Here is a 14,655-nt window from a genome sequence, read left to right as displayed (position 1 = left end):
TTATGAGTTGTTTTTTTTTATAAGGTGTGAGGTTTAGATTGAAGGTTGTGATTTTGTATATGGGTCACCAAGTTTCCCAAGACTATTTACAGAAAAGATTATCCTTTCTTCATTGAACTGCTTTTCCACCTTTGTCAAAAATCATTTGGCCATATTTGTGTGGGTCTATTTCTATACCTCATTCTGTTCTATTGATTTATGTTTTATCCCTTTGCTAATGACACAGGTTTAAAAACTGTAAGCTTTGCAATAAATAACTTAAAATTAGATCGTATGATTCCTTTAGCTTTATTTTTCTTTTTCAAGACTGGTTTGGTTATTCTGGTTCACTTGGATTTCTTTTTTAATCCAGTCTGACAGTCTTTTGTCTTTTACCAGAATGATTTATTTCATTTATATTTAATATAATTAGTCATATTTGTGTAACTTTTTTCTCTGTTTTTTCTTCTTTTTTCTTACCTTTTTTTGGATTCTTCTTATTCAATTCCCCCCCCCACCGCCAATCTTTCTAGTTTGGAAATACATGGTATTTTTGTTCTATCAGTAAGATACCATCATAAATATTGTAACTTGGAGCCATAACTTACCAAAGATTTTTTTTGAACTTTTCCATAAATTTTGCTCTTCATTTTCTCTTTCAATTCAAACCTTCCAAATGGGATTATTGTTCCTTATTTTCTTTCTTTAGAGATATTTACTGGATGTAGATTTTTTTTTTTTTTTTTTTTCCAGTAGGCGGGCCTCTCACTGTTGTGGCCTCTCCCATTGTGGAGCACAGGCTCCGGACGCGCAGGCTCAGCAGCCATGGCTCACGGGCCCAGCTGCTGCGTGGCATGTGGGATCTTCCCGGACCGGGGCACGAACCCGCATACCCTGCATCGGCAGGCGGACTCTCAACCACTGTGCCACCAAGGAAGCCCATGGATCTAGAATTTTAATGTGGCAGCGGGTTTTTTTCCCCTCAGCACACTATAGGTATTAAACTGTCTTGGCTTCATTGTTGCTTTTGGAGAAAACTGTTCTAATGTTGCTTCTTTGAATGCAGTCTGTCTTCTCTGCTTGCTTTTCAAATTTCTCTTTATCTTCGGTTTTTCTTCTGTTTTATTGCATGATTAGTTGTGATTTCTTTTTATTGATCTTGTGTGGTATTTGTTGGCTACTGGAATGTGATTGTGTCTAATTGCTTCTGGGACTTTCTCAACTGTTAACCTCTTCAGCTATTGCCTCTGCCCTGTCCCATTTTCTCCTTTTCTTCTAGTTCCAATTAAAAGTATATCAAACTACTTCACAGTGTTATTCTTCTCTTATTTTTTCATAGTTTTGACCTTTCTGCTACACTGGGGATAATTTCTAGCCTGTTTTCTAGTTCCTTAGTTTTCTCTTCATCCTTTTGAATCTACCTTTTTTTTTTTTTTTTTTTGGCCCCACCACGCAGCTTGTGGGATCTTAGTTCCCTGACCAGGGATTGAACCAGCGCCCTCCATATCAAGAGTGTGGAGTCCTAACCACTGGACCACCAGAGAGTTCCCTGAATCTACTGTTAAATCAGCCCATTTCAGTCACTTCTTATTTCTGAAAGTTCTGTTTTGTTCTTCCATGTTTTGAAATCTGCTGTTACTTTTTAAGTATCCTGTTCCCTGCAGATATTCTGAAACTTATTGCTGTAAGCATAGTCCACATAGTTGTTAAGTCTCTGTGGGTTTTTTCTGTTGTCTGTTCTTTTCTGCCAGTCTAACTATTGGAGTCTTCAACACCTAGTTATCTTTGATTACAAGTTGGATATTGTATATGAAAAATTATTTGTAGGATTCATTTGAAGCCCACAGCAAGCTTGTTCATGTCAGGGGTATCTGTGGACATTACTGGTCCAGGGACCACCTTAAAACAAGCTTTAGATCAGACATTCCCTCCAAAGGGCTATAGTTCTTCCCTGGATCTTCTACTCGCTGTTCACTCCCACCCTAAGATTGTAACTCTCAAGTCTCAGCTTATTATGTTGAGGGCCTCGTCTTTATCCTCCCTCCCTCCCTTCTTTCCTACCTTCAGTTTATTTATTTATCTATTTATTTATTATGAGGAGGGACTCCTCACCTTGTGAGAGCCCTGGGCTTTGGTTTCTGTCAGAGCAAAATTCTAATTCTCAGGGATCAACAAGGACGCTTTGGGCTTCCTTGCTTGCTTACTGCTCTGGGTTCTCATTTTCTCTTCACTTTTGGCTATATGCTTGTCCGTGGTGTGTGTGTGTGTGGGTGTGTGTGTGTGTGTGTGTGTGCCATTCTCTTTGGTTCTCAGTAGGAGACTTGACCTGAATAACCTAGCCCGCCATTACTGAAGACAGGAAAGTTTCCTGCAAAAATCTTCACTTTGAAAACTGAGAAGAGATCACACTTTCAGGGATTGTCTACAAGCTCTAGCTACTTGTCCTTTCTAGGCATTTCGCTTTGTGACCTCTGCAATAGAACTGATTTGTTAGAGGAGTGGAGAAAGGAAGAGAATGAGATCTAAAGTGCAGTGGTTGTGAATTAATCATTGTTTCGGGGGAGAGGGCCACATATAGTAACAGTTGAGCAGAGTGCACTAGTGTTTTCCACCGTAGGTGTTAAAAGGTTGTTGATCTGATGTGCTTCTTATAGAGGATAACAGGGTGTGCCAGCTTTTGGTCATCTTGGGATACAAAGTTATAGGTCTTTAAAATTCCTAACTTAAAGAATTGTGCTTTACAATTTGTTGTATTGGTGTTTCTCATCTGAATAATTCCTGTGCATCCTTCAAAACTGAGCTTAGATGTTATTTCTTCCCTGACTGCCTTTCCCCAAACATTGAGGTACTCCATAAATATGTATTGAATGGATGATAATGGGTTGGTGGGTGACTTCAGTTCCCTTCAGTTCCTGCAGAGCACCCTGACTTGATTCTTTCAAGCACTGATCAGAGATTTTAATGGTCTGTTTTCTTTGTTGGAGGGCAGAATTACTTTCTCTTTATTCTCCAGGGCCTAGAGAAAGGATCCCTTCCTGGCAATCAAGCATGTTTCCTGGTACATAATAAGCATTAGATAAATGCTTAATGAATGAACATTCTGCTCTTGATTTTGAAAGGAGGAGATAATTGGAAATTAAGGGCAACTATGGACATTTGAAACAAGTAATTCAGATAGTATTAACTACTTATGCTTTTTTTGTGTTCATTTGACCTTCTAAACAGTGCCACTTTGAAAGGGGAAAGGACAAGTTTGTATGACTAAATGTTTGTCTTTGCTTCTACAACAAGGCAAAAACATATACGTAGTTTGTTCCACAAATCCTCTTACCAGTTTTTGCTGCCTGATTGCTAAGAAGAATTCATTCTCTGCTGCAGTGCTTCAAAGGTGTTTTTTCCTCATACAACTGCTTTTCCTCTAAACAAGTGGTCCTAAATCACGCAGTCAGTGCAATATAAGCACATTCCGCATTCTTTACTATAGAACTCTTTGTCCTGCCTGGACGAGTATGAGCTCTTGTTCATTAACTATGGTTGATCTAGGGATGGGCAGGGGAACTTTTTTTTTTCTCTTAAGATGGAGACCCTAATAAATATTAGAGTTAAAAGACATAATAAAACTGTGTCACAGTTTGAAAAATTTTTAAATTTAGAGTTCCAGAATAACCTTTTCTAGTTCTAATACTAGAAAATTGATCTATAAAACTACATTAGTACAAATGACTGATTAGACTTGTGCATTTTCTGATATTGGTCCATTCACTAAGCCTCTGATTTTCTTTTTTAGTTGCCAGATTGAAAAACAGAAATCACATGGAGTAGAAGAGATTAGAGGGAGAGACTGACTGAAGAGGGCAAAAGGAGTTTTTTTTTTTTTTTTCTTTTTGCGGTATGCGGGCCTCTCACTGTTGTGGCCTCTCCCGTTGCGGAGCACAGGCTCCGGACGCGCAGGCCCAGCGGCCATGGCTCACGGGCCCAGCCGCTCCGCGGCATATGGGATCCTCCCAGACCGGGGCACGAACCCGTATCCCCTGCATCGGCAGGCGGACTCTTAACCACTGCGCCACCAGGGAGGCCCAGGAGTTTTTATTGAAATTAATTAGTTCTGTTACATTTATGTCAATAAACTTACTAGTTTCACAGTACATATTTTAGCCTGATGATTTAGTGAAGTTTTCTTTTCCTTGCATTTTATTAAAATATAGGTCAAGCAGAGCCATGTATTAATAATTGGCTTTGGTTACAGGTGTGGTCTGACTTTAGTAGGGAAAATCGTGTTGACAAGATAATTTGTCATAGTTGATTAATTGGCTTTTATTAGGCTAAGCATTGAGCAAACAAAACTTAGCCATGTCTTCAGAGTCAGTCTGAGGGCTTTTAAAATAGAATTAGTGATCTGAAATTTGAAATTATTAGCCATGAAAGTTACATCTCCTTTTATGCAATACATGAGGACAGTAAGAACTAAGTAAGGTCATTTAAAATGGAAATTAGGGCTTCCCTGGTGGCACAGTGGTTGAGAGTCCACCTGCCGATGCACGGGTTCGTGCCCCGGTCCGGGAAGATCCCACATGCCACACAGCGGCTGGGCCCGTGAGCCATGGCCGCTGAGCCTGCACGTCCGGAGCCTGTACTCCGCAATGGGAGAGGCCACAACAGTGAGAGGCCCGCGTGATGCAAAAATAAATAAATGGAAATTAAAAGGAAAGGTAATACTTTTTCTGTAAGTTATATTTTTTTAAGGTATACTTCTATTGTGAATGGTAGGTAGGAGAATTGACCTTCAGGATACTCAGGACTCAAGCACTTTTCCCAACTTTCAGATAAGCCATTGTAAAAATTGCTGAACTAGAGTTTCTTCAGTATTCTCTTAATTCTAATTGTTGTGGGAGAAAAGTACAAATCTTAACTGTGGCCCTGTTATTTAATAGAAGAAGCTATAATGGTAGGGCGGGGAGTGAAGAGAAAATTACTCAAGAACTCTTGAGTTAGTCTTTTAATTTTCCTAGCTATGTACCAGATGACCTGAAGTGTTTAGGGGTACTCTACCTTTTGGAGGCAACTTCATTTTTATTTCATTTTTTTGAAAATAAACCAACATTGATTTGATTGACGAATAATATTTACTGGACCTCATACAAAATGCAGAGACTTGAGCTGGGTACTGTAAAATCAAAAGATGAATTAGATAATGGATCTTGACTTCAAGGAGCTAAGGGTCTAATAAGGAAATTAAGGTATGATGTAGAAAGTGATAAGTTCAGTTCGATAGGAATGAAAAGACATGAACCTTGGGGGCCAGCCATTTTGGCTTTGAATCCCAGCTCCATCTCTACTGGATATTCTTGCCAAAGCTACTGAATTTACTTAGGCTGTTTTCTTATCTGTAGATTAGGAAAAGAAATGCCTGCCACATACAATTCTGGGGGAGAGGTGTGGGGGACAGGTATTTAAAGCTGAAAAACTCTTTTAGCTCCAGACTTATAATACCTGATTGCCTTTTCAGTACCCTTTTTAATATGTCAAAGAGCCATTTTAACCTTATGTTCAAAACCTGACTTGTGAGCTCTTCCAGAATGTTTTCTGTCCTCATGAATGGCATCAACAGTCTCTCTAGCCAGAAATCTAAAAGTCACTTCCACTCCTTACCCCATTATCCAGTCCACCCAGAGCTATTGATTTTACACCATAAATTTTGTTCGTCATATTAGTTCACTTATCTCCTTTGCTACCACCATAGGTCAGGCCTTCATCATCTGTCTTACACAGGCTACTGTTGATAGCTTTCTGTTTCCCTGAAACTATTCTCTCTTGCCTGTCTCACACCCAGCCAGAGTAAACTTGTTCAAAATGTACATATGGGTCACTTTTCTGCTTAAAATTCTTCAATGAATTTTCATTATCCTTAATCTGCAGATAAAATCTTAAAGGCACATTCGTCTCACTGTTCTGCCTTGCTCATTATTGTATTCCCAAAGCCTAGCATAATACTTTTTCATAGTAGATGCTCATATATTTAAGGGATGAACAAAGGAAGGAATGTCTGAAAGAACCAAATCTGTAGTTGAGAGATTTAGGCTGTCCCTGTATTTCCTTCCTTTTAGGCTGCATGTGAATATACATACACATTTACAGCAGTACAAGTGAAATAGTATTTCTGAATAGAATAATGTTTATCTTCTTTTTTCTATCTTTTCACATCCCCTCTTTACCCCATTCCATCACCCTCCCTCATCCCTCCCTGCACCATTTTATTTATCTGAAGTTGCTAAGCTATAGTTTAAGAACACACACCCCACCGTCCCCCACCCCTATTTTCTTCTCCCCACATAATTAATGAAGGCCAACTATTTGGAATTCATGTGAATGACTCTCTTACTCTAAGCAGATTATTTGGTATGCATGACAGTAAAGTGAAGCACCTCTTTGGGTTACTGCAAAATAGCTCGTTGCCCTCCCAGTGGAGAATCAAATTCACCAGTTCATAAATTAGGTCCCAGTTGATGAGGCACAAAGCTGCAAGGGCCAGTCAAACAAGTACTTGAGAATCTCAGGAGTTTCATTAGTGAATAGCCTTGCTCTGTGCTTCTCAGAGAATGCCAAGGCCTTATGAGAGCAGAAGACTGGGTGGTAAGAGTGTGATTGATACATGGGCTAATAAATGGGAGTTGGGGAATATTTTCCATGTGAGTCAGATGATTTCCGCGGAGAAATGAGGTCTCATTTTGTAATGGCATGTCCACCCATGAGTTGGCCCTCAGAGGCTGGGAGTTAACCACAGCTCCTATAATTTCTGTACTTTGCAGAAAACTAGGAGTGAAGACCACAGGCTTTTAAGGTTAGGCTTCTGCTTATTAGTTTTCACTAAGGAGCAATGGCCTAGTAATCATTTAATAATAATTTACATGTGTTCAGTGTTTTTGAGCCCTTTCTGGAAGATCATCTCACTTGAGCTTCCCTTCAGTCTGCAAGTGCAGTTAGGCAGGTTTTATAAGTGATGAATCAAAGCTGGAAGAACCCCAGTAGAGGTCCTGTAGCCAAACAGGGATTTGAACCCAGGACTCCACTGCTTGCTTCACCACATTGCATATTGCATCTAATCCCATTTATTAAATTTGTGCTGATTTTACAAACTTCTTAAGTTCATTGGGGAAGAGCTTTGAGATCCAGGGTGTCTTACAGAATATCAACAGAAAGAATAAAATACCTATAAAGGAATATAGAGACTGAAGAGAAAGATACTGTTTCGGAGAAGAAGGTAAGAATTTAAGAGTTTAGTAGTGTTAAAATTCATAAATTCCCGGGACTATTTTTGCTGGTTTAATGCTGTTGTCTATACCGTTTTGGCTATTTGCGCACTTACACACACCTTTACCCATCTCCCTAGTGTCTTTTGCTGTTGTTAGTGCAGTGATAATCATCACCAAAAAAGCCAGCAGTCCTAAAGCACAAACGACCTTGTTTCTTTGGGAAGAAGAAAAATTACAATAAAAGTGTCTGCTTTCTGGTTTTTTGCTTGTTTGGGTGTGTGTGTGTGTTTATACTTAATCGATATTAGGTAAAGATACATTAGGTTATTATCACCCAGGTGGTTTTATAAAACCAAAGAAATAAATATTTGGAAATTATTTTAAAGACGGCTTTGGTCCACTTTTTAGTAAGTATCTGAATGATTTTATTGTGTTCTGGCCATTTAAGTTGTATACATATGGAACCCCAGAGTTGAACAGAGGCAAGTTATAGGGGCTTTTATGAATTGGAGAATTCGTAGGTAGACATATGGATCTTTTGATCTCATATATTGCTGGGGGGGCGGAGTATCATTGTTTGTCACACTTTTGGAGGATAGCATTAACCCCCATCCTAGTCTTTCTTGCTTTTCCTCTAAAAGCTTTAAGCCGCTGAAATTGTGGGCATAAGGAGACATCTCTTCTGGCTTACTTTTTGGTGTAGTAGCTAAGCTCCAGCTTAAATACAACATTGGAAAGAACATGTAGATTGTTGTGAGTCTCATAGAGGTCTCAAATAGGCACAGTTCTAAACACTTTACACTTATTAGCTCATTGAATCCTCACCACAAACCTGAGAGGTGAATACAGTTATCTCTGTTTTGTAGTCTGGTTAAGTGTCATCAGCTCCTGCTAGCTGTGTGTCCTTTGGCAAGTTACTTAACCTTTCTTTGCTTCATTTTCCTCATCTTTAAAATGGGGGTAATGGTAACTGTCCTTACCAGTTCCTTGTGTGGTAAGGGTTATGAAATAATTCACATAAAGCACGTAGTGAATGCTTGTAGGTGTTAGCTGTTGTTATCTAACTAGTTTATGATTACATGGCAAAAAAGATTATCGTCACAAGAATCAGAAGTTTGGTTTCCAGTCCTTAACTCTCCTGTTAAGTAGCTATGTGATTATAGGTAAATTTTCCTCTTTCTGGGCCTCAGTTTTCTTATACCCATTTTTAAAAAACTTTTTACTTGGAAGTAACTTCAAGTTTATAAGAGACAGAAATAAAAATAGTACAGATATGACACCAAAAGCACAGACAACAAGACAAAATAGACAAATTAGAGTTCATCAAAATTTAAAAGTTTAGTGCATCAGCGGACACCACCAACAGAATAAAAAGGCAGCCCACAGAATGGGAGAAAGTATTTGCAAATAACATATCTGATAAGGGATTAGTATCCAGAATATATAAGGAACTTCTACAACTCAACAAGCAAAAGAAAAAAAAATTAAAAATAAAGGACTTGAATAGTCATCTCTCCAAAGAAGATAAATAAATGGCCAGTAAACACCTGAAAAAGTGCTTAGCATCACTAATCATTAGAGAAGTACCAGTCAAAACCACAGTGAGATACCACTTTGTATCCCTTAAGATGGCTGCTATTAAAAAAAATTACATAAATGCTGGAGAGGATGTGGAGAAATTGGAACCTTTGTGCATTGCTGATGGGAATATAAAATGATGCAGCCACTGTGGAAAAGAGTGTGCTGGTTCCTCAAAAAATTAAAGATAGAATTACTATATGATCCACAGTTCCACCCAAAAGAATTGAAAGGAGGAACTCCAGAAGATATTTGTACAGCAGTGTTCATAGCAGCGTTATTCACAGTAGCCTAAAGGTGGAAACAACCCAGGTGTCTATTGATGAATGAATGGATAGACAAAATGTGGTATATACATGCAATGGAGATACTCAGCCTTAAAGAGGAAGGAAATTCTGGCATATACTACAACATGGATGAACCTTGAAGACATGCTAAATGAAATGAGCCAAGTGTAAAAGGGCAAATATTCTACAATTACACTTACATGAGGTACCTAGAGTAGTCAAACTCAGAGACAAAAAATAGAATGGTGGTTGTATAAGGAGCTGGGGGAGGAGGGAGTTGGTGTTTAATGGATACAGAGTTTCAGTTTGGGATGGTGAAAATTTTCTAGAGATGGAGGATGTGGTGATGGTTGTACTAGAATGTGAATGTACTTAATGCCTCTGAACTGTATGCTTAAACATTGTTAATTTTGGTAAATTTTATGTTATGTATATTTTACCACAATTTTAAAAAATATATGTTTCAACAAAATTAAAATAGTACAAAGAAACATCTGTATCCCCATTTACCCAGATTTACTTACTGTTATATTTTACCCCATTTGCTTTATCATGTGTGAGTGCATTCTTGTATACACCTAATCTAAATCCAGTTTTGTCATTTGATCTGATAGTATTTGTAATAGCATTTTTTCCCCTCTAGTACAGGATACAGTCTAGAGTAGGACATTGTATTTAGTTGTCATGTCCCTTTAGCCTTCCTTTATCTTTTATAATATTGACATGTTTAAAGAGCACAGTGTATTACTCCCTACCCCTGAATTTTTTAGTAGAAGCTTCCTCATTTTCTGTTTGTCTTTGCCTTGTAATTAGATTGAGGTTACACAGTCTTGGCCAGAAAATGCATGGGTGATGTGTCTTCCTCAGGTTATAACATCTGGAGACTCAATATATTTTTTTTAAATATGATTGGCTTTATTCTGTGATTTATGCATCATCGGACAGTGTCCCATCAAACAAACAGAATAAAGGTGTTCCCTCAATACATTTGTAACTAAATGCAGAGTAAAGGGAGTCTACAAATGCTATAGGAATCTCGGAGAATGGAGATAACGAGATTGGAGTGGTCGGGGAAGACATGAAGGAGACTTAGTTTACTGATTTGGTAGAAAGCACATTTCTAAAATTTTACCAGCTTTTCCTCGGTATCAAATTCTGCATTAGGTCAGCCAATATATAGTACTGTCTTCCACCAGTTTTTTTATTTACTTATTTTTTAATTAATTAATTAATTAATTAATTATATTTATTTTTGGCTGCGTTGGGTCTTCATTGCTGTGCTCGGGCTTTCTGTAGTTGCGGCGAGCGGGGGCTACTCTTTGCGGTCCACAGGCTTCTCATTGCGTTGGCTTCTCTTGTTGCAGAGCACGGGCTCTAGGCGTGCGGGCTTCAGTAGTTGTGGCGAGCGGGCTCTAGAGCGCAGGCTCAGTAGTTGTGGCGCACGGGCTTAGTTGCTCCGAGGCATGTGGGATCTTCCCGGACCAGGGCTCGAACCCGTGTCCCCTGCATTGGAAGGCGGATTCTTAACAACTGTGCCACCAGGGAAGCCCTCCACCTGTTTTTATTAAGCTTGCTCCTATATTAAATAAATCAGGAGGAAATTACTGGTTTCTTTCTTTTTCTTTTTAATGAAATCAAGTGTATCTTTCAAATGGTGATCACTGGCCTACGTATTATTATGTAAAGTTACCCAAATAATAAAACGACGTTGAACTTTGATGTATGAGAACAAGTCTTTATTCTCTTCCTGGTTTCATCAAATATTAGAGTCAGGCTAAGGTTTGTACTCTTGACTTTGCCACCATTCTAGAGTGTTTTAGCACCCTTACTTGAGCTGTAGAAAGCTGTTGAAAGGAAAGTGCTGTTCTTGCTAATACTTTTTTTTTTTTTTTTTTTTTTTTTGGCTGCATTGGGTCTTTGTTACTGCACGCAGGCTTTTTCTACTTATGGCGAGCCAGGGCTACTCTTCATTGCGGTGCACGGGCTTCTTATTGCCGTGGCTTCTCTTGTTGTGGAACGTGAGCTCTAGGTGCGCGGGCTTCGAAAGTTGTGGCTCGCAGGCTCTAGAGTGCAGGCTCAGTAGTTGTGGTGCACGGGCTTAGTTGCTCCGAGGCATGTGGGATCTTCCCGGACCAGGCCTCAAACCGGACCAGGCCTCAAACCCGTGTCCCCTGCATTGGCAGGCATATTCTTAACCACTGTGCCACTAGGGAATCCCTTGCTAATACTTTTTGTAGAATGTATAAATAGTAGTAGTGCTGATGGGCTTATCCACAATGCCATTCTTCCCTTTCAGGCTATCTTTTAAAGAGCATCCAAACTTTAGATGAAGAGGTAACAGGCTACTTTGTAGAATAGGATTAGGGCCAATATAGGTTTAAGTATGTTTCTTGGGATTTTGGTGTTTTGTTTTAACTTTTCCCCATGTTTCAGGAAACACTGTGATTGGCACAGTTGGGATATATTCATCGGTTAACATGTAGGAGAGCCAAAGGTATGTTTGAGGCCATTACTCAGGATGATTTTTTTTCTTCCTATATGCTTTTTAAAAATGGTTCCTTGGCCTTTGTGTGTTTTGTTTCTGCAGTTTGAAGAAAACAGTTCTGAAACGAGGTCTTAACCCCCAGCTGCCTCTCAACACAGTGATTGCCATCTCTCCAAACGTCAAGTCCAGCTTTGTCCGCCAACCTGTCTGACATGTCGGGACCCGTGCCAAGCAGGGCCAGAGTTTACACAGATGTTAACACGCACAGACCCCGAGAATACTGGGATTACGAGTCACATGTGGTGGAATGGGGGTAATAATTTCCGTTTACTTCACTGTACTCACCCAAAGGGCTGACTCTTGTTTATTTGTTGCGTAATTTACAACAGGAAGCTTCCCTGACTGTACAGTTATAAACCTCAAGATTGAACGCAATTTTTGTTTTCTTCCACAGTAAAGAAACAGGGTATTGGCTTTGGTCAGTTAACAGTTCTGATGGGTTTACCATTTAAAAAACATTTTGGTCTCTTATTCTTTTCTCCGATGTATATATTCTGTATGGTAACAAAGAGTTATCTATTAGCTTGCTCAGCTAAGGGCTTTGCAGTTTGGTGAGAATTAATACTTGAGAGACTTTGAAAACACCAGGCTCTTACATAAAGTATTTTTGAGGTCAGAGAACGTTGTCCCATGATGATACTGAAGGATAAAACAGTTCTCCAGAAAGGTGTCCTCTTTCTGATGAGAAGCAAAATTAAACCCTTAAAACATTTGCCCTTATCATGAGGCTAGCCATGTGTAACGTGGAATTCAGCCCAAATTCCATCCTGAACAGTTGCAGTCTGCCTGAACAGCTGTGTTTGCCCTCCTAATTTTCTGTGCAGTCTCATTTGGATGTTTGCATTTCTTGTCCCAACATAGTATGTATTTAATTGATCAGCTCGTACCTTTTGTGATAAAATTATTTTGATATTCAAATGCAAAAGATAGCAATTTGAAAGCTTGGTAAAGCTGCAGCTCCCATACACTACATTTTATATCTGTCCACTTGTGATTTTCATAGCATGTAAATGGTCTTCAAAATTTGTCATAGGGTGTGTTTTAATGCTGATTGGGCCATGATTCTTAACGGTAAGTACATTATCTCTGCACAAGGAGGTACAGTGTGCTTCAAAGATACCATTAAGAACCATGGTACAGTGCCAATAAGTGTTATCATTATTGATAATCTAACAATTTTCCTCTTACATCACATGTTTCGGACTCTAGGAATACCTGAATTTTACTGCAGACATTTCAACTCTCTTCAACTTAAGTGCTTTGAGCTTAGTTCTGCTTAAATGGCACTAAACAACCCTTTTGAGTTTTTGGCATGGTGCTGTTTGCTTGCTTGTATTTGTTTTCTGTGCCCTCCCACAGGAAAAGAACTCGACCAGAGCTAAGAGCTTCCTTCCCTAGACCTGCCGTGATTATTACATTGTCCATTGTCCTTAGTACCTTTTACCTTCTCTGTTCATTCACTTTTTTTTTTTTTTTGCTTGAGAAAAATGAATGACTGATTTTTTACATTTTTTACACTGAATTTTCAGTGTCTCCAGCAGGAGTAAATAGCATTTAGGCCTTATTGAAAAGACTCTCATTCTTTAGAGCAAATTCCTCTAAGTTGTAAGCAGAGGCAGGGAGAAAAACTTTAGCATTTCCCTTATTCTTTTTCACCTCTGATGTTGCTTAGTAGTCTTGGAATATGGGTAAAAGTAGGAGAAGGGACACCTAACTGTGGTTCATGATCTGTGGCGTGGTTTGCAAACTTCATTACGTGGACTGTCCTCAGAGCTTTGGAGGGCAAGTTGGAGGTCAAACCTATATGTTTGAAAGCCACTTAGCTGCAAAGAGACCCATTAAAAATCGGCTGCTCCCAAAGTGTGGCTGAAATGAAATATTCTTGTATTGACTTCCTGTAAGATGCCAACACTGAGCCAGGCACTGAGGGACAGGAATATATAAAAATTATTTTCCAAGGGAAAGCTGTCTGTTGTTGGAGACAAACATACATAACAAACCCCAATACAAGCTATCTACGTGTGGTATGTCAATAGAGATGTGAACAACTTGGGATTTGAAAGAATAACTGAAAGTCTTAAATTTTTTAATTCTGGGATTTGGAACACACATTTTAAATTGGCCAAATTTTTTAAAAATACAAAGAAACCAATTTGGGAATTATTTGAAATACATTTTATTTCTTTTACTCTACTGGCTATAGTTTTGTAAGTTGAATTAGTGCTTGATAATTTGAACTTTTTAAATCATTGTGACTGACTCTTTTTGTTCCCAGAAATCAAGATGACTACCAGTTGGTTAGAAAATTAGGCCGAGGTAAATACAGTGAAGTATTTGAAGCCATCAACATCACAAATAATGAAAAAGTTGTTGTTAAAATTCTCAAGGTAAGTACAAGAAGAGAGATTATAACTTCACAGGTTTTGGGAGTTTAGAAATTTTTTTTAAAGTAGCACTTGAAAGGGTTTTTGGAGTGCTTTAACACCTTGATTTTATTGCTCCTTTGAAGTCGATAGAAGAGATTATCTTCATTTGACAGATCAGGAAACTGAAGCAAGAGAAATGTTTGACTCAAATCGTACAGCTAGATTGTGGCAGAGGGAGGGAGTAAAGATGCAGTCTTCTCTGTCCTAGATCTTGCCTAACACTGATTTCCTATTTCTTACATTTTTAGTTCTATTCCATGCTTCTGTTTTCAATGAGTTTTTAGCTCTACTGTGTAAAGATGAGGAGCCACAAATGCAGACTTTTAGAGGACAGGTGGATGACATTAATTAATGCAGCTAATCTGATTTAAGTGCCCATGATTAGAAGATGTGAGTGATGGGTACTATGGCATGTGCTCCAGCTCCAGCTGATGATTGCCCAGCAGCAATGCAAGTCTAATGTTGTTTGGTACTGTTTTGCAAAAAGAAGCTAGACATTTATATTTGTATACTAATTCCCCTGGTTTTTAAATGTTGGCTCGAGTTTTTTAAAACACCATGCAGGCCAGATTTGGCCAATGAGCTATCTG

General features: G+C 38.8%; 1 protein-coding gene and 1 non-coding gene across 3 annotated transcripts in view; one reads left to right on the top strand and one right to left on the bottom strand.

Moving 5' to 3' along the window:
- The window catches only part of CSNK2A1 (casein kinase 2 alpha 1), a 56,783-nt gene that overhangs the window by 19,166 nt on the left and 22,962 nt on the right, over positions 1 to 14,655 (top strand). For both annotated transcript variants that reach the window (XM_060120494.1, XM_060120495.1), the window contains exons 2-3: positions 11,682 to 11,892; positions 13,915 to 14,026. In XM_060120494.1, coding sequence (XP_059976477.1) covers positions 11,792 to 11,892; positions 13,915 to 14,026 — 213 coding nt within the window. In that variant the 5' untranslated portion in view covers positions 11,682 to 11,791. The remainder of the gene's footprint in view (positions 1 to 11,681; positions 11,893 to 13,914; positions 14,027 to 14,655) is intronic.
- TRNAK-CUU (transfer RNA lysine (anticodon CUU)) lies at positions 1,451 to 1,523 on the bottom strand. The gene has a single exon. It is a non-coding gene; the product is annotated as a tRNA-Lys (tRNA).

Source organism: Mesoplodon densirostris, chromosome 16, assembly GCF_025265405.1.
Source record: "Mesoplodon densirostris isolate mMesDen1 chromosome 16, mMesDen1 primary haplotype, whole genome shotgun sequence".
Taxonomy (NCBI): domain Eukaryota; kingdom Metazoa; phylum Chordata; class Mammalia; order Artiodactyla; family Ziphiidae; genus Mesoplodon; species Mesoplodon densirostris.
The sequence above is the reverse complement of the archived record's forward strand: the minus strand, read 5'-3'. Positions and strand labels throughout refer to the sequence as shown.